The sequence below is a fragment of the Chiloscyllium punctatum genome, chromosome 12 (genome assembly GCF_047496795.1).
Source record: "Chiloscyllium punctatum isolate Juve2018m chromosome 12, sChiPun1.3, whole genome shotgun sequence".
In the NCBI taxonomy this organism is placed as follows: Eukaryota; Metazoa; Chordata; class Chondrichthyes; order Orectolobiformes; family Hemiscylliidae; genus Chiloscyllium; species Chiloscyllium punctatum.
Window position 1 is genome coordinate 16,299,846 of NC_092750.1, and position 14,589 is coordinate 16,314,434.

The following is a 14,589-nucleotide window of genomic DNA, read 5'->3' on the forward strand; positions in this document are numbered from 1 at the left end:
GTTGAACAATACTGAAGCCATATTAATCTTGCGTTTAAAACTTGGTATTGTATTCTAATTTAAATCAATTCTAATTTCTATTTTCAACAGCCATTATTTTAAGAAACATAGGTCCACACACACCAATGGAATCGATCCTGAGTGCATTGGCTCCGTATGCTGTGCTGTCTGCTGCAAATGTCAGGTTGATCAAGGACAAGCAGACCCAATTAAACAGGGGATTTGCCTTTGTTCAGTTGGATTCATCTTTTGTAAGTTTTTTTTTGTTTTCCCTTTTTATATGATGTTTAATAGCGTCATGGATCCATGGAGTAATTTTGACTGAGGTATTGACACAAAAATGTTAGCTCTTTGACCATAAGGCATGGGAGCAGAAGTAAGCCATTTGGCGCCTCCACCATCTGCTCCGCCATCCAGTGAGATAATGGCTGATCTGAATGTTTCTTTGGTTTGAAGTGTTTTATCATGTAATTATGCAATCAGTCATCGAGCTTCATACTTCAGTTAGCGTTGTGCTTTGGTTTGTAATACTTGAATACATTTTTGAGTGTGAGCTAGCAAGACCTGAGGCATTCCTGATTGTTCATGACTTTGATCAATAAATACGGTCTCGCTTCCACCGAGGAATCTCACTGAGTAATGTTTAGACAAGTTTTGGCCAGTCAAGATTAGAGTGGTGCTGGAAAAGCACAGCAAGTCAGAGAGTGTCAAAGGAGCAGGAAAAATCGACATTTCGGGCAAAAGCCCTTCATCGTTTGTGCCTGATGAAGGGCTGTTGCCCGAAACGTCGATTTTATTTTTGTTTCCCCTGCTCCAATGCATGTGTAACCTGCTGTGCTTTTCTAGCATCACTCTAATCTCCAGTACCCACTTCTGCCGAGGTTTAGAGCGAGCGCGGCTTCTGAAAGGATTTGCGGCCAAGTTTGTAGACACCATGCTTGGTTTGAATGCAGTAAGCTTTTTTAATAGTTTCTTTAGCAAATTAAGTTTCTATCAGAATCTTTTATAATAGACTGATAAAGTACTGCAATTTTACATTTAATTTATTGTCTACTTAGTCTTAGGTCTTGCCTTAGAAAACAATTAATATGATCAATGCTATTAGTGAGTTGGAAGGTTATATGACTTAACCACCTCCCTATGCTGCTTGGGTGTACTGAATAAGGATCACCACTGATTAATTTGGCTTTGATGTCATTCACTAAGTTAAACAGCACAGAAACAGTCCCTTTGGTCCACTTTATCCATGCTGACCAAGCTTCCCAAACTAAATTTGTCCTGAGTTTGGTCCATATCCTTCTAAACCTTCAAACCTTCCCTATTCATATAACTGTCCAAATGTGTTTTTAAATGTTGTAACTTTGAGTGCATCTACCATTTCCTCTGGCAGTTTATTCTGCATATGAACCAGCCTGTGCATGAAACAGTTGCCCCTTGGGTCCCTTTTTAAATCTTTGTCCTAGCATCTTAAAAATATGCCAACTAATTTTTGAACTCCTTACACTAGGGAAAAGGCTATTGTTATTCACCTTGACTCTGCCATTCATAGTCATGCAGCACAGAAACAGACTCTTCAGCCTAACTGGTCCATGTTGAACATAATCCCAAACTAAACTAGTCCCACCTGATTAATCCTCACCCACATCCCTCCAAGCCTTTTCAACCAATGTATCCATTTAAATGTCTTTTGAACATTGTATTTGTACTCACATCCACTACTTCCTCAGGAAGTTCATTCCAAACTCACATCACCCTCTGTGTAACGAATTTGCTTTTTGTCTTTTTTTTAAATGTCTCTCCTCTCACCTTAAAAATATGCACCCTAGTTTTGAAATTCCCCATCTTAGTGGAAAAGACAATTGCCATCAATTCTTAACTGTACCACTCATTATTTTATAAACTGCTGTAACATCACCCCTCAATTTCCTATGCTCCCGTGATCAAGTCCCAAGCTCTCCTTATAACTCAAACTCTCCAGTCCCAGGAATATCCTTAAATCTCTTCTGAATCCTCTCCAATTTAGTAGTAATTTCCCAATAGCAGGGAAACCAGAACTGTGCACAGTACTCCAAAATGTTTTATATTGAGAATCTATACAATTTCCAATGATGAATCTCAGTGTTGTAAAAAGCTGCTATAGTATACATTATTTAAAAGTGCACCTTTTTCTCTTTTACAGGAAGCTTCTCATCTCATTCAGATACTGCTTGCTCTACAGCCCCCATTAAACATTGATGGTCGGACCATTAATGTTGATTTTGCTAAATCTTTAAAGAAGTAGGTTGTCTTCAAGTGTGAACATCTTTTAAGTTTGGCTAGACGATTGTGATGGGCTTTAAAACATCTAAGTATCATTTTTCAGTTCATTGGCTGCTGGGACTTCTTGAAACTTTTCAACCATGCGACTGTGAACTGACTTATTGCATGAAGGTTACATGAACAATTGTTTCTGTTTTATCTTCACCCTAAATAAGACATAGGAGCAGAATTAGGCCATTCAGCCCATCGAGTCTGCTCTGCCATTTGATGGCTGATTTAGTTCCTCACCCCGTACTCCAATTTTCTCCTCATAGCACTTGATCCCCTTGACAATCAAGAAGCTATCTATCTCCATCTTGAATGTAGTCAGTGACCTGGCCTCCACTGCCTTCTGTGGCAGTGATTCCACAGATTTGCCACACTTTGACTGAAGAAGTTTCTCCTTATCTCCGTTCTAAAAGATCTTCCCTTTACTCAGAGGCTGTGCCCTTGGGTCCATAATTGAATAGTGAATCTTCCTATGTACACTACATAACATGTACCAAATTTAAAATGGATCAATCAAGCCCAAAGTAGAGTGGCTACCAGTGGAAATCTCCACAGACTAGTCCAACTTGTCGATGCCAACCAGATATCCCAGCCCAATCTAGTCCCACCTGCCAACACTTGGCTTATATCCCTCCAAACCCTTCATATTCATATACCCATCCAGAGGTCTTTGCAATTTTGCAACTGGACCACCCCCGCCACTTCCTCTGGCAGCTCATTCCATATATGTACTATCTTTTGTGCGAAAAAGTTGCCTTTTAGGTCTGTTTTGTCTTTCCCCACTCTGGATTCCCTGCAACACCCCCTCTTGCATTTCCTCCTCCTTCCCCCCCACCCCCACCCCCCCCCAAACACCCTGTCCGTGCCCTTCATGGTTTTATAAATCTCTATAAGGTTCCATGGAAAACCGGCCAAGCATATTCAGCCTCTCCCTAGAGCTCAAATTCTCCAACCGTGGCAACATCCTTGTAAATCTTTTCTGAACCCTTTCAAGTTTCACAACATCCTTCCTATAGGAAGGAGACCAGAATTGCACACAATATTCCAAAAGTGGCTGAACCCATGTCCTGTACAGGCACAATATCACCTCCCAATTCTTGTACTCAATATTCTGACCAATAAAGGAAAGCATACCAAACGCTGCCTTCACTATCCGATCTACCTGCGACTCTACTTTCAAGGAGCTATGAACTGCACGCCAAGGGCTCTATTTTTCAGCAATACTCCCTCGGGCCATACCATTAAGTATATGAGTCCTGCTAAGATTTGCTTTCCCAAAATGCGGCACCCGCATTTATCTAAAGTAAACTCCATCTGCCACTTCTCAGCCCATTGGCCCATCTGGTCAAGATCCCATTGTAATCTGAGGTAACCTGTCCACTATACTTCCAGTTTTGGAGTCATCTGCATACTTACTATGTATACCTCTTCTCACATCCACCCATAATTTTAATAATGTTGTTCCTCCTTTGATGCTGTCCCATTCTTCTGATTTCTGCAGCAGTCAAAAGGACTGAAAATTAACTGGTGATCTTCTATGGGCTTTTCCATCTTTCGAAGTGAAATATAAATTAATTGATTCTGTACTGATTCTGAAGCCCTCATCAATCCACAATTAACTGTTTATCTTAGGGACCATATCCTTTCTGATGGTAATAAGATCAGTTCGTCAACTGTTGCGATCACAGCTATTGCTGCAGCCCAGTGGTCGTCAAGCCAGGTAACAATTTTTGTGGTTTTCCTCTACGGTGTGCAGATTACTTTTTTTTTGCTCAATAATGTGCCAACTTAACCGCATTTAAATCTGCCTCCTTGGTTTGATTATAATATTTACATATTGCATTATGTTGTAAAATGTTCCTATGTCGTGTAAAGACTGCTGGATTTTTTCCAGTTTTTTTTACTGTTCTCTTGAGTTCTGAGCAGAAAGAAGGTTACCAAAGCGCACAGTGTCCTTGTGTTCTCTTGGCTGTGCTGTTCTCTACATCTGATCGATACTGGACACTGCTAGATTATTGATATCCAGTGATTTATTTCAGCCGAACCCGATCATTTCTCATCTTTCTTATGTAGTCACTGCCTGGTGGTTGGGAGTGTAATTTGTTTGTTAGCCGACGATTTTTAATTGTTGCAGGTGGGACAAGGATCGGAAGATGGCAACATTGACTACAGCTACTTTCAACCTGGACAGGATGGCTACAATCAATATGATCAAGTATGTTGAAGAGAAAAAGGATGTGTTGAAGTGTCTAATTCTAGAGTATAGTAACTTGTGTGAAATTTATGTATGGCTTAAATAGTGGATACTATCCATGCTCAAATAAATAAAAGTATGGCTCTTTGAAAGTAAAATATATCACTATTTTGATGCTGTATTTATGCATGTACACCCCTGGTTTTCAAAATGCTTCACATTTGATGCACAGAAATTTTGGGTGGCAAGATTTTTCACTTTCCCTGTGTGCACCCTGGTACTGGGTATAGAGCATCACAGTGGAAACAAACAACTGAGTAACTTGTACCAATACAATAAGAATAAACCTGGGTGAAATCAGTAATGTACAGTCAAAGTGAACGTTTTGTTTTTGTATCCGCTTTAGATGGCATATTCACAAGATTATGGACAAAGTGGCTCTGCAGATTCCACCCAACAAGGATTGGCAGTATACCAAACACCTGCAGTAATTTCAGGTGGGTGTCTTCCCAATGTGTGGAATGTTTCTTGAGCTTTGTCCTTATCTGTGTTTGCTGCAAGTCTGCAGTCAGGGAACCTCTTGATGTATCAGATCAACATGGAGCAACTTTGGCTGTCTACTTCCCTTTGTTTCTTGTGAGAAATTGCCTGAAATGCATTTAATATTGCTCCATGCTGAAACTGTGCAACAGATTGTTTTGGTATTGGTACAGATTTGAGGCTTACCATTTGGTTTACAGGACATCTGTGCTGCCCCACCTTGTCACAGTGAAATAGTTGCTGTTTGGCCTGTGGAGCATTTTTTCACGTTTACAATTCCTTTGTTCTCTCTTTGTCAGTATTGTTTGTTCCACATTTTATTCTTTGTTCCACATTTTTTCTCCCATCTTCTGCATCCATACTTAACCTAAAAATATTATCTTCATTCTAATGTTTGTTAATTCTGTTAGTACTTTGTCTTCTGCGCACACGCAACACTCGCTTTCTCTCTTACAGTGGAATGTTGTTTCTCACCAACGCAGAAACTGACTCTGTTTACAGACAGCTTGCTTCTATAATCATAAATTGCAAACCTGTTTGCTGACTGAGCAAATGGATAAAGTTTGCCTCATTAGAGTGAGTTTGACACTTATGGAATGGTTAGGGAACAAACCTGCATCATGGAATTGGGTTACTAAAATATATTGGATTGTGTAGAATAATGACTGCAGCATTTCTTTGACCTACATAATTACATTGATGCATTTTGACAACACTTACCACCTTATTCCTCAATATATTTCACTTTTTTCTTAAACAGCTCCTCCTATGGTTGCTAAATCTGCAACCGTTTCCCAAGATGGTCAGTCCTATCAGTCACAGAATCAATCTGAGGTATGTTGGAAATGTTCAGTATCCTCCTGCATTATGGCTTATTGAAGCTACTGCGCATCAGATCATATAAAAAGATTCTTCAGTTCACTTCGTCAGTCCCAAAGTGATTTGCTGATCTCATTTGGACTATCCAGATAATTTCTAGTGTATGTGGTCTCATTTTCTCCTACCCCAAGCTTGTCTTAGCCAAATGTTCTGCACTTGCTCTTTCTGCCTGAGTGAATGGTTGAGACTAGGGAAATTTGGTTATCGTGCTAACTATTCATATTGTACGCAGTGTTATCTGTATTGACTGGAATTTTCTTAATACCTTTAAAATAGACACAAACTACAGACACCACTCCACCTGATGCTACCACAGAGTCTAAGGATTCAAGCTATCGTGAGTACTTTGCCCAGATTGGTTTTTACTGAATACTTTGGCGGTTTATTGAATAACTTTTCAACTAGGTTGCTTTGTTTCTGTTCCAGCTGTACCAGATGTATCAACTTACCAATATGATGAATCATCTGGATTTTACTATGATGCGCAGACTGGATTCTACTATGACCCAAATTCCCAGGTATATATGTGTAAGCAGTAAAAATGTAAAAACTGTTCTGATGCATTGAAATCAGCATTTTGTCAATGACTGAGGCTCTGATGTGTAGAGCCACCAGCATCGTTGACTGCTTAATTGGCTCAATCAAATGTTTAAACTAAATTGGTGAATGTGTCGTCCTGGTTGTTGAAATGCTTAAATATTTTTGTTCTTCCTCTAACGAATTGACTGTTTTATTAAGATGACTTAAAGCTTTCTATTCTTTGTGGCCTGCAAATTTTAGGATCTCATAACCGGTTTGTTTTGACCTCAAATGCAATGATAAAACAAGACATTGTTACCATAGTCCTTAAGTCAGCAATACTTAATCAGCTACAAAGGTCATGTCAGGAAATTTTCCTCATTCACAAATGAAGTTTTTAACATCACCCAATGTAATTTCTGTAGCTTCACCTTTGAACTCTTTTTCTCTGGTCCCAATATGCACTTGTCATCTGAAAACTTCAAGCTGAAGTCAGTAGGGCAAAAAGGGGACATGGGATAGCTTTGGCAAATATAGTTAAGAAGAATCCAAACTGTTTTTACAAATACAGTAAGGCCAAACTTGATTGAGTTTTTTGAAGAAGTAACAAAGAAGATTGATTAGGGCAGAGCAGAAGGTGTGACTTCAGTCAGGCGTTTGACAAGGTTCTCCACGGGAGTCTGATTAGCAAGGTTAGATCTCATGGAATACTGGGAGAACTAGCCATTTGGATACAGGACTGGCTCAAAGGTAGAAGACAGGGTGGTGGTGGAGGGTTGTTTTTCAGACTGGAGTCCTGTGACCAGTGGAGTGCCACAAGGCTCAGTGTCAGGTCCTCTACTTTCTGTCATTTACATAAATGATTTGGATGCGAGCATAAGCGATACAGTTAGTAAGTTTGCAGATGACTCCAAAATTGGAGGTGTAGTGGACAGCGAAGAGGGTTACCTCAGATTACAACAGGATCTGGACCAATGGGCAGAGACGTGGCAGATTGAGTTTAATTTGGATAAATGAGAGGTGCTGCATTTTGGGAAAGCAAACCTTAGCAGGACTTATACACTTAATGGTAAGGTCCTAGGGAGTGTTGCTGAACAAAGAGACCTTGGAGTGCAGGTTCGTAGCTCCTTGAAAGTGGAGTCGCAGGTAGATAGGATCGTGAAGGTGGTGTTTGGTATGCCTTCCTTTATTGGCCAGAGTATTGAGTACAGGAGTTGGGAGGTCATGTTGCGGCTGTACTTTACATTGGTTAGGCCACTGTTGGAATATTGCGTGTAAATCTGGTCTCCTTCCTATCAGAACGATGTTGTGAAACTAGAAAGGTTTCAGAAAAGATTTACAAGGATGTTGCCAGGGTTGGAGGATTTGAGCTATAGGGAGAGGCTGAACAGGCTAGGGCTGTTTTCCCTGGAGTGTCGGAGAATGAGGGGTGACCTTTATAGAGGTTTACAAAATTGAGGGGCATGGTTAGGGTAAATAGACATGGTCTTTTCCGTGGGGTGGAGGAGTCCAGAACTAGAGGGCATAGGTTTAGGGTGAGAGGGGAAAGTTATAAAAGACACCTAAGGAACAACGTTTTCATGCAGAGGGTGGTATGTGTATGGAATGAGCTGCCAGAGGAAGTGGTGGAGGCTGGTACAATTGCAACATTTAAGAGGCATTTGGATGGGTATATGAATAGGAAGGGTTTGGAGGGATATGGGCTGGGTGCTGGCAAGTGGGACCAGATTGGGTTGGGATATCTGGTCGGCATGGACGGGTTGGACTGAAGGGTCTGTTTCCATCTGTGTACATCTCTAGACATTGTGAGCTTCGAAGATCTAGCTGAAGTAGCATGGCACAAAAAGCCAAGGCCAGACTGAGATGCTGTCAACATCCGTGTCGGAACAAAGTCAGAGCAAAACAAGTGCTCTGTTTGTGGGTGGCACGGTGGCACAGTGGTTAGCACTGCTGTCTCACAGCGCCAGAGGACCTGGGTTCAATTCCTGCCTCAGGCGACACTCTGTGTGGAGTTTGCACATTCTCCCCGTGTCTGCGTGGGTTTCCTCCGGTTTCCTCCCACATTCCAAAGATGTGCAGGTCAGGTGAATTGGCCATGCTAAATTGCCCGTAGTGTTAGGTAAGGGGTAGATGTAGGGGTGTGGGTGGGTTGCGCTTCGGCGGGGCGGTGTGGACTTGTTGGGCTGAAGGGCCTGTTTCCACACTGTAAGTAATCTAATCTAAAGTTAAGAGCCCTGAGAGACCTTCCGTTCCAATGTGGAGAGGCTGAATAGGCTGGGGCTGTTTTCCCTGGAGCGTGGGAGGTTGAGGGGTGACTTTATGGAGGTTTATAAAATCATGAAGGTCATGGATAGGGTGAATAGACAAGGTCTTTTCCCTGGGTTGGAGAAGTCCAGAACTAGAGGGCATAGGATGAGAAACGAAAGATGTAAAAGGGATCTAAGGGGCAACATTTTCATGCAAAGGATAGTGCGTGTATGGAATGAGTTGCCGGAGGAAATGTTAGGGGCTGGGACAGTTACAATGCTTAAAAGGTATCTGAATGGGAACGGTTTAGAGGGATACGGGCCAAGTGCTGGCAAGTGGGACTAGATTAGGTTAGGCTATCAGGTCAGCATGGACAAGCTGGATTGGAGGGTCTGTTTCCGTGCTGTACATCTGACTTTGTGACCTTGAAAGGCTGTTTTCTTTTGTAAACCAGCTAATAACTGGTAATGTCATCGATTTACTTAATGTCAATGTCATTTTTCAGCAGAGTTTTAAATTGTTTGTAAAAGGAAAAATACGCCTTGACTCAGTGAACTATGTTCAAATTTAAAATATGGGTTTGATTTTCTGCATGTTGAAGCAATAGGTTCAATTGCTGAATTTTAAGGTAAAAGGTTTTGATTTTTATTTTGTACTGTGATATCCTTTTTCTTTAAATTTTTTAAATTCATGGGGCGAGGGTCTTGCTGGTGAGGCCAGCATTATTGCCCATTCCTAATTGCGAAGTGGGCAGTTAAGAGTCAACCCCATTGCTGTGGTTCTGGAGTCACATCAGCCATATCCAGTTAGGATGGCATTTTCTTCCCGAAAGGTCATTCTTGGGTTTTTCCAACAAACTACAATGGTTTCATAGTTATCATTAAACTCTTAATTCCAGTTTTTTTTTAATTGAATTCGTATTCCACCATCTGCCACAGTGGGATTTGAACCTAGATCCCCACATAATTATCTGGATCTCTAAACTGGGCTGTCCTCCCCTACGTTAATGGGATTGTTATTGGTAAAATCAGCATTTGTTGCTCGTCAGAAGGTTGTGATGAGTCGGCAGCTTGAATTACTGCAGTCCATGTAGTTTAATGTCTGTGCATAATGATGGTGAGGAAGGGGTTTCCAGGTCTATAAAGAAATAATGTAGGTCTAAGTCAGAATAGTAAGTAGTTTGGTGACTGTCTTGCAAGTGCTGAAGTTCCTGTGCATCTCCTGACTTTGTCCTAGTTGGTTGAGGTCTCCAATCTGGAAGGTGGTGTTGAAGGTGGCTTGGTAAGCAGTGTGTCTTAGATGATATCTGCTGCTACTCTGCGACACTGTTGGAGAAAGTGAATGTTTGCCATGGGTGGATGCTAGTCAATTGGCTATTTTGTCATGGATCATATCAAGCTTTGTGTAGTTTGAATTGTGTTCATCCAGGCAATTTGAATATTCTAGCACCGTTCTGACTCATGGTGGGTAGGGAAAACAGGTTCTTCAGTGTTGAATTCAAAAGCACTGGCTACAAAAGCAAATCAATGTATTTATGGATATTTTGTAATCAACCTTGGTCAGATGTTGTTTCACACCTCTGGAACAGGTGGGACTTGAGCCTGGGTCTGCTGGCTTAGGGTTAGGGACATCACCATTATACTGCAAGGATGCTCACCACAATATTTGTATGTGCAATTTGGTTTAGGGTCAATGGAGGTAATTCCAGGATGCTGATAGTGGGGATTCAGTGATGGTAATGCCATTGAACATCAAGGATAGATAGATTCTCTTTTTAGTCATTACCTTCGTGTTTGTGCGGCATTATTGTGAAAATGTTACTTCAGGCCAGCCCAAGTCTGAATATCATCGTTGTTTTGTTGCATGTATGCACGGATAGGAGTATAAGATTTAATGGACAAGTCTTTCTTATGATAATCACACAGCACAGAAAAATGTCTAATATCTCTGACACTTCTTCATGGATAGCTTGCAAGTGTTATGCACCAATTCTAACTGAGATGCAGTTCACAGATAAATCTGTTTCAGGAAGCAGAGTAAATTCCAGGTCCGGGATATATCGTAGTGCTGTTTCTGAGATCTCCAAAGTTTTGTTTTTCACTTTCTCAGAAAGATGTTCTATTTTGTTGAAGGTTAAAAGGGGACATCTTCTGTTTGACATATGCAACATTGTCAAAATCTTGGTCTGTAACAAAAAAAACGATCCCTGTCAGATACATTGGAACAGGAATGAGACTGGGGGAAGGGGATGTTGAGATAACAAACAAACTAAGGGTCATGTGATCACTGGGATCATTTATTTTGTAAAATCCATTAAGTAACACTACCCGTACTTACTTGATAAGTGTTCAGTTCAAAGGCATTGTCTGTACACTTGAGCCTCAGACCTTGGTTGCATATTTGGATTTAAGCAGGTTGGTAAACAAAAAATAATAAAATTAAATGTTAAACATTACACTGAGTCACTTGTATATTGGAGGGTAGTAATGCACTTTTTAAATATTTTGTTCCAGTACTATTATAACCCACAGACTCAGCAGTACATGTATTGGGATGGAGAGAAACAGACTTATTTGCCTGCCCCAGATCAAACTGCACAGCAAAGCAAAACAACCAGTGGGACTAAAAATAAAGAGGGGAAAGAAAAGAAGGAAAAACCAAAGAGCAGGACAGCTCAACAGGTGAGAAATTTGTTGATAACTTGTGAACATTAACTAGTTCAAAGGTTATTGGGTCAGAATATGAATTTGAGCTTACAATCAGGTCAGCTGTAATTTTGTTGAATGGCAGAATGGGTTGAGGGGCTGAATGGCCGACTGACCCAATAGAAATGTTACTGGAAGATGGAGTAATCAGCAGAATGATGTTTACTTTGTTTATCTCATGTGGAGAATTCCTAATCTTAAAATGTTAAAACTCAAGAAGTTTGGTGCATGCTACTTGGGCAGTGACTGTCATTATTCTGTTTGAACACATGGAAAGAAAAGTGGCTCACTAATGAAGAGTTTTGTTTTCTTTTCACCTGTAGATCGCCAAAGACATGGAACGATGGGCTAAGAGTCTAAATAAACAGAAAGATAATGTCAAAAGTGCTTTGCAGATGATTGCATCTAAAGAAGAGGAGAGGAGAGAATCTGCAGCAGCTGATGCAGGATTTGCTTTGTTTGAGAAAAGGGTATGTGAAATTTACAAATTGGAAATGGATGGAAGACTAAACCACGCACCAGGTGATTGCCTGGATAATTTTTTGGACAATGCTGTAACTTGGGTGCTAATGTATTTTGCTATTAACTGAAAGAGGACACTGAAAGAGCTGAAGAAGGATAAGGTGAATGATGGTGGAATCTCAAAATAAAAGCTGAACTTTTCTGTGTATATTGTAAAAAGAACTACTAAATGGAGTCGGAGGGTTAACTGAAGCCTCAGTACTTTGCTTTCTGTTTACAAAAGAGAAACTTGAGGTAAATCCTAAACTTAAAACTGGATCAGAAATATTGTGAATATAAATTGTAAGATAAATACACAAAGGTCTGCAAATTAACAGGATATCTATGGATATCTTGAAATCTGGTGAGAAATAGTGGAAGTGTGACAAATGATAATTTGGAGTCTTAATGTAAATAATTAATTGAACTGAATTTATTGTCACGTGTACCGAGGCACAGAGAAATGCTTTGTCTTGTGAGCAATACAGTTAAATCAGAGTTAAGCAGCATAGATAAGGAAATAATAGGTAAACAGCGGCAAAAACAAAACCACAGGTACAGGCGAATGTTGCAGTGACTGTTGGGATAGGTTTGTCAGGAAATCCGAATAGGTGATATCTCTCCACTGAAATTCTGCTCAAAGCAAACATAGGCATTGAGACAATCTGGGAGGGTTGTGTCATTGTCTGCTATCTTGGACTATCTCTTTAGAATCTGTGATGTCATTCAGTCCTTTCCATAGTTGCCAGTGTCTGTCTGGGTCTCTGGTTTGGATCGGTATTGGTCCTTGGCAGTCTTAATGGCTCTGCAAATGTCATACTTATGTTTGAGTGGGTCTCCGGATCTGAAGGCCTCACGCCTAATGTATGGAGTACTGGAGAATGGCTATTCTAATAGCCCTTTTCAAGGTTATTGAATTATTGGAAATTACTCGTCAGCTAGTTTGGGGAAATGTTGCCATCTTCAATCATGGAATTTAAAAATAAAATCAAGCTATCTGTTTGAACAGAAGGAAATAATTTGAGGCAGCAGATAACGCTGATTTCAGAAAGAGCAGTTATGCCAAATCGCCCGATTAGATTCTTAAGCTAAGGGATGCAGTAGGGGTATTTGAATGGACATGCAAATTGACTTTCAGAAAGCCTTTGTGCTAACAAGGATAATATGTAACTGGGACAACATGTCAAAAATTAGTGTACAATACCACTGTATTGGCTAGCTCTGCTGTTCACTGCATTCATGACTTGGATATGGATCTAGATGGTGGTCCCTGGTTCGTGATTGTTAGATATGACCCATTATTAATACTGAGTACTAAAGGAAGCGGCAAGGAGATGTTGATAGTGTTTGATTTAGACAAATGAATGTTGTTGTTCAACACAGTAAAGTGAGGTGGTCCATTTTTCATTTAGGGGAGAGGCTGGATGGTGTGGGATCTCAGATGTTAGGACTTTGAGTTTGTTTTCATAAGCAGGGTCTCATAGGTAAGACCATAAAGTGGTGATGGAGTACTTTCTTTTACAAGTCAAGATATAATAATTGTATAAAATCTTTATGCAATCTTCATATGAATACTCTGATCTTTTGGACAATGTACTAGAGAAAAGATGTTGATGCACAGATTCACTAAAACTGCCCATTCTGATCATATACGAAGAAAAATTGATTGTCTTTGCTATAACAGAAGATATTACATGATCTGATAAAGATCTTTTAAAATTATGAAGAATGCAATGTTTTGGAACCAAGGTGAGAGATCTAGAATACTGGAACATAAATGCAAGCTTAAATGTACAAGGTTTTGGATGGCCTGACTGTGGGAGGAACACCCTGATTGTGTTGTAATTTGTATACTACTTTATAGTCCATTGGGAATCTCTAGCGGCCAATGCTAAGTAATTATAGAAGTTTCTACAAAAACATAGAACATCGAACAATACAGCGCAGAACAGCGCCCTCAATGTTGTGCCGACCTGTGACCTAATCTAAGCCTTATCCCATCATCATACATGTGCTTATCCAAAGATTGTTAATTACATTAGGAGGCGGGGCATTCCACACCCTTACCACTCTGAGTAAAGAACCTGCCCCTGACATCTGTCTTAAATCTTTATCACCCTTCATTTTGTAGCTATGCCCCCTCATATAAGCTGATGACATCATCCTAGGAAAAAGACTTTCACTGTCTACCCTATTTAATCCTCTGATCATCATCTATGTCTTTATCAAATCCCCTCTTAGCTGCCTTCTCTCCAGTGAGAGAGACCCAAGTGTCTCAGCCTTTCCTCATAAGACCTTCCCTCAGACCAGGCGACATCTAGGCTCAAAACTTCTGTATGCAGCCGCATCATGTTCCAAAATGTCCATAGCTACTGACTTTATCTTAATTATTTTTCAAAGATGCAATACTTAACGTTTAATGTGTCTGTTGCAGGGGATGATGGAACGTCAGCCAATGGTGCTTGAACCGTTCAGTGGTTTAGTGGAACACCTACGAGATGATGAAGAAAGTCCATTAAAGGTTTGAATGTCTTTCTTTCAAGTCTCAGTGTTGTTTTCTCCTTTCTAAATCTTCAAGCTTCCACTTTTCCAGGCTGGCATTTCGTGATTGAATTAAAATATTTCGTAGCCCTCTATTGTTGCTAGTTCTGTTAAGTACTCAATTTCTTTGAAGCAGGGTAGTATCTTTGATTTTCA

General features: G+C 40.3%; 1 protein-coding gene across 3 annotated transcripts in view; it reads left to right on the forward strand.

The window, feature by feature from the left end:
* The window catches only part of LOC140483626 (RNA-binding protein 5-like), a 52,298-nt gene that overhangs the window by 21,387 nt on the left and 16,322 nt on the right, over nucleotides 1-14,589 (forward strand). For all 3 annotated transcript variants that reach the window (XM_072581917.1, XM_072581919.1, XM_072581918.1), the window contains exons 10-20: nucleotides 91-251; nucleotides 2,180-2,277; nucleotides 3,940-4,027; nucleotides 4,442-4,522; nucleotides 4,908-4,998; nucleotides 5,802-5,875; nucleotides 6,197-6,257; nucleotides 6,347-6,438; nucleotides 11,200-11,367; nucleotides 11,715-11,861; nucleotides 14,327-14,413. In XM_072581917.1, the coding sequence (XP_072438018.1) occupies nucleotides 91-251; nucleotides 2,180-2,277; nucleotides 3,940-4,027; nucleotides 4,442-4,522; nucleotides 4,908-4,998; nucleotides 5,802-5,875; nucleotides 6,197-6,257; nucleotides 6,347-6,438; nucleotides 11,200-11,367; nucleotides 11,715-11,861; nucleotides 14,327-14,413 (1,148 nt within the window). The remainder of the gene's footprint in view (nucleotides 1-90; nucleotides 252-2,179; nucleotides 2,278-3,939; nucleotides 4,028-4,441; nucleotides 4,523-4,907; nucleotides 4,999-5,801; nucleotides 5,876-6,196; nucleotides 6,258-6,346; nucleotides 6,439-11,199; nucleotides 11,368-11,714; nucleotides 11,862-14,326; nucleotides 14,414-14,589) is intronic.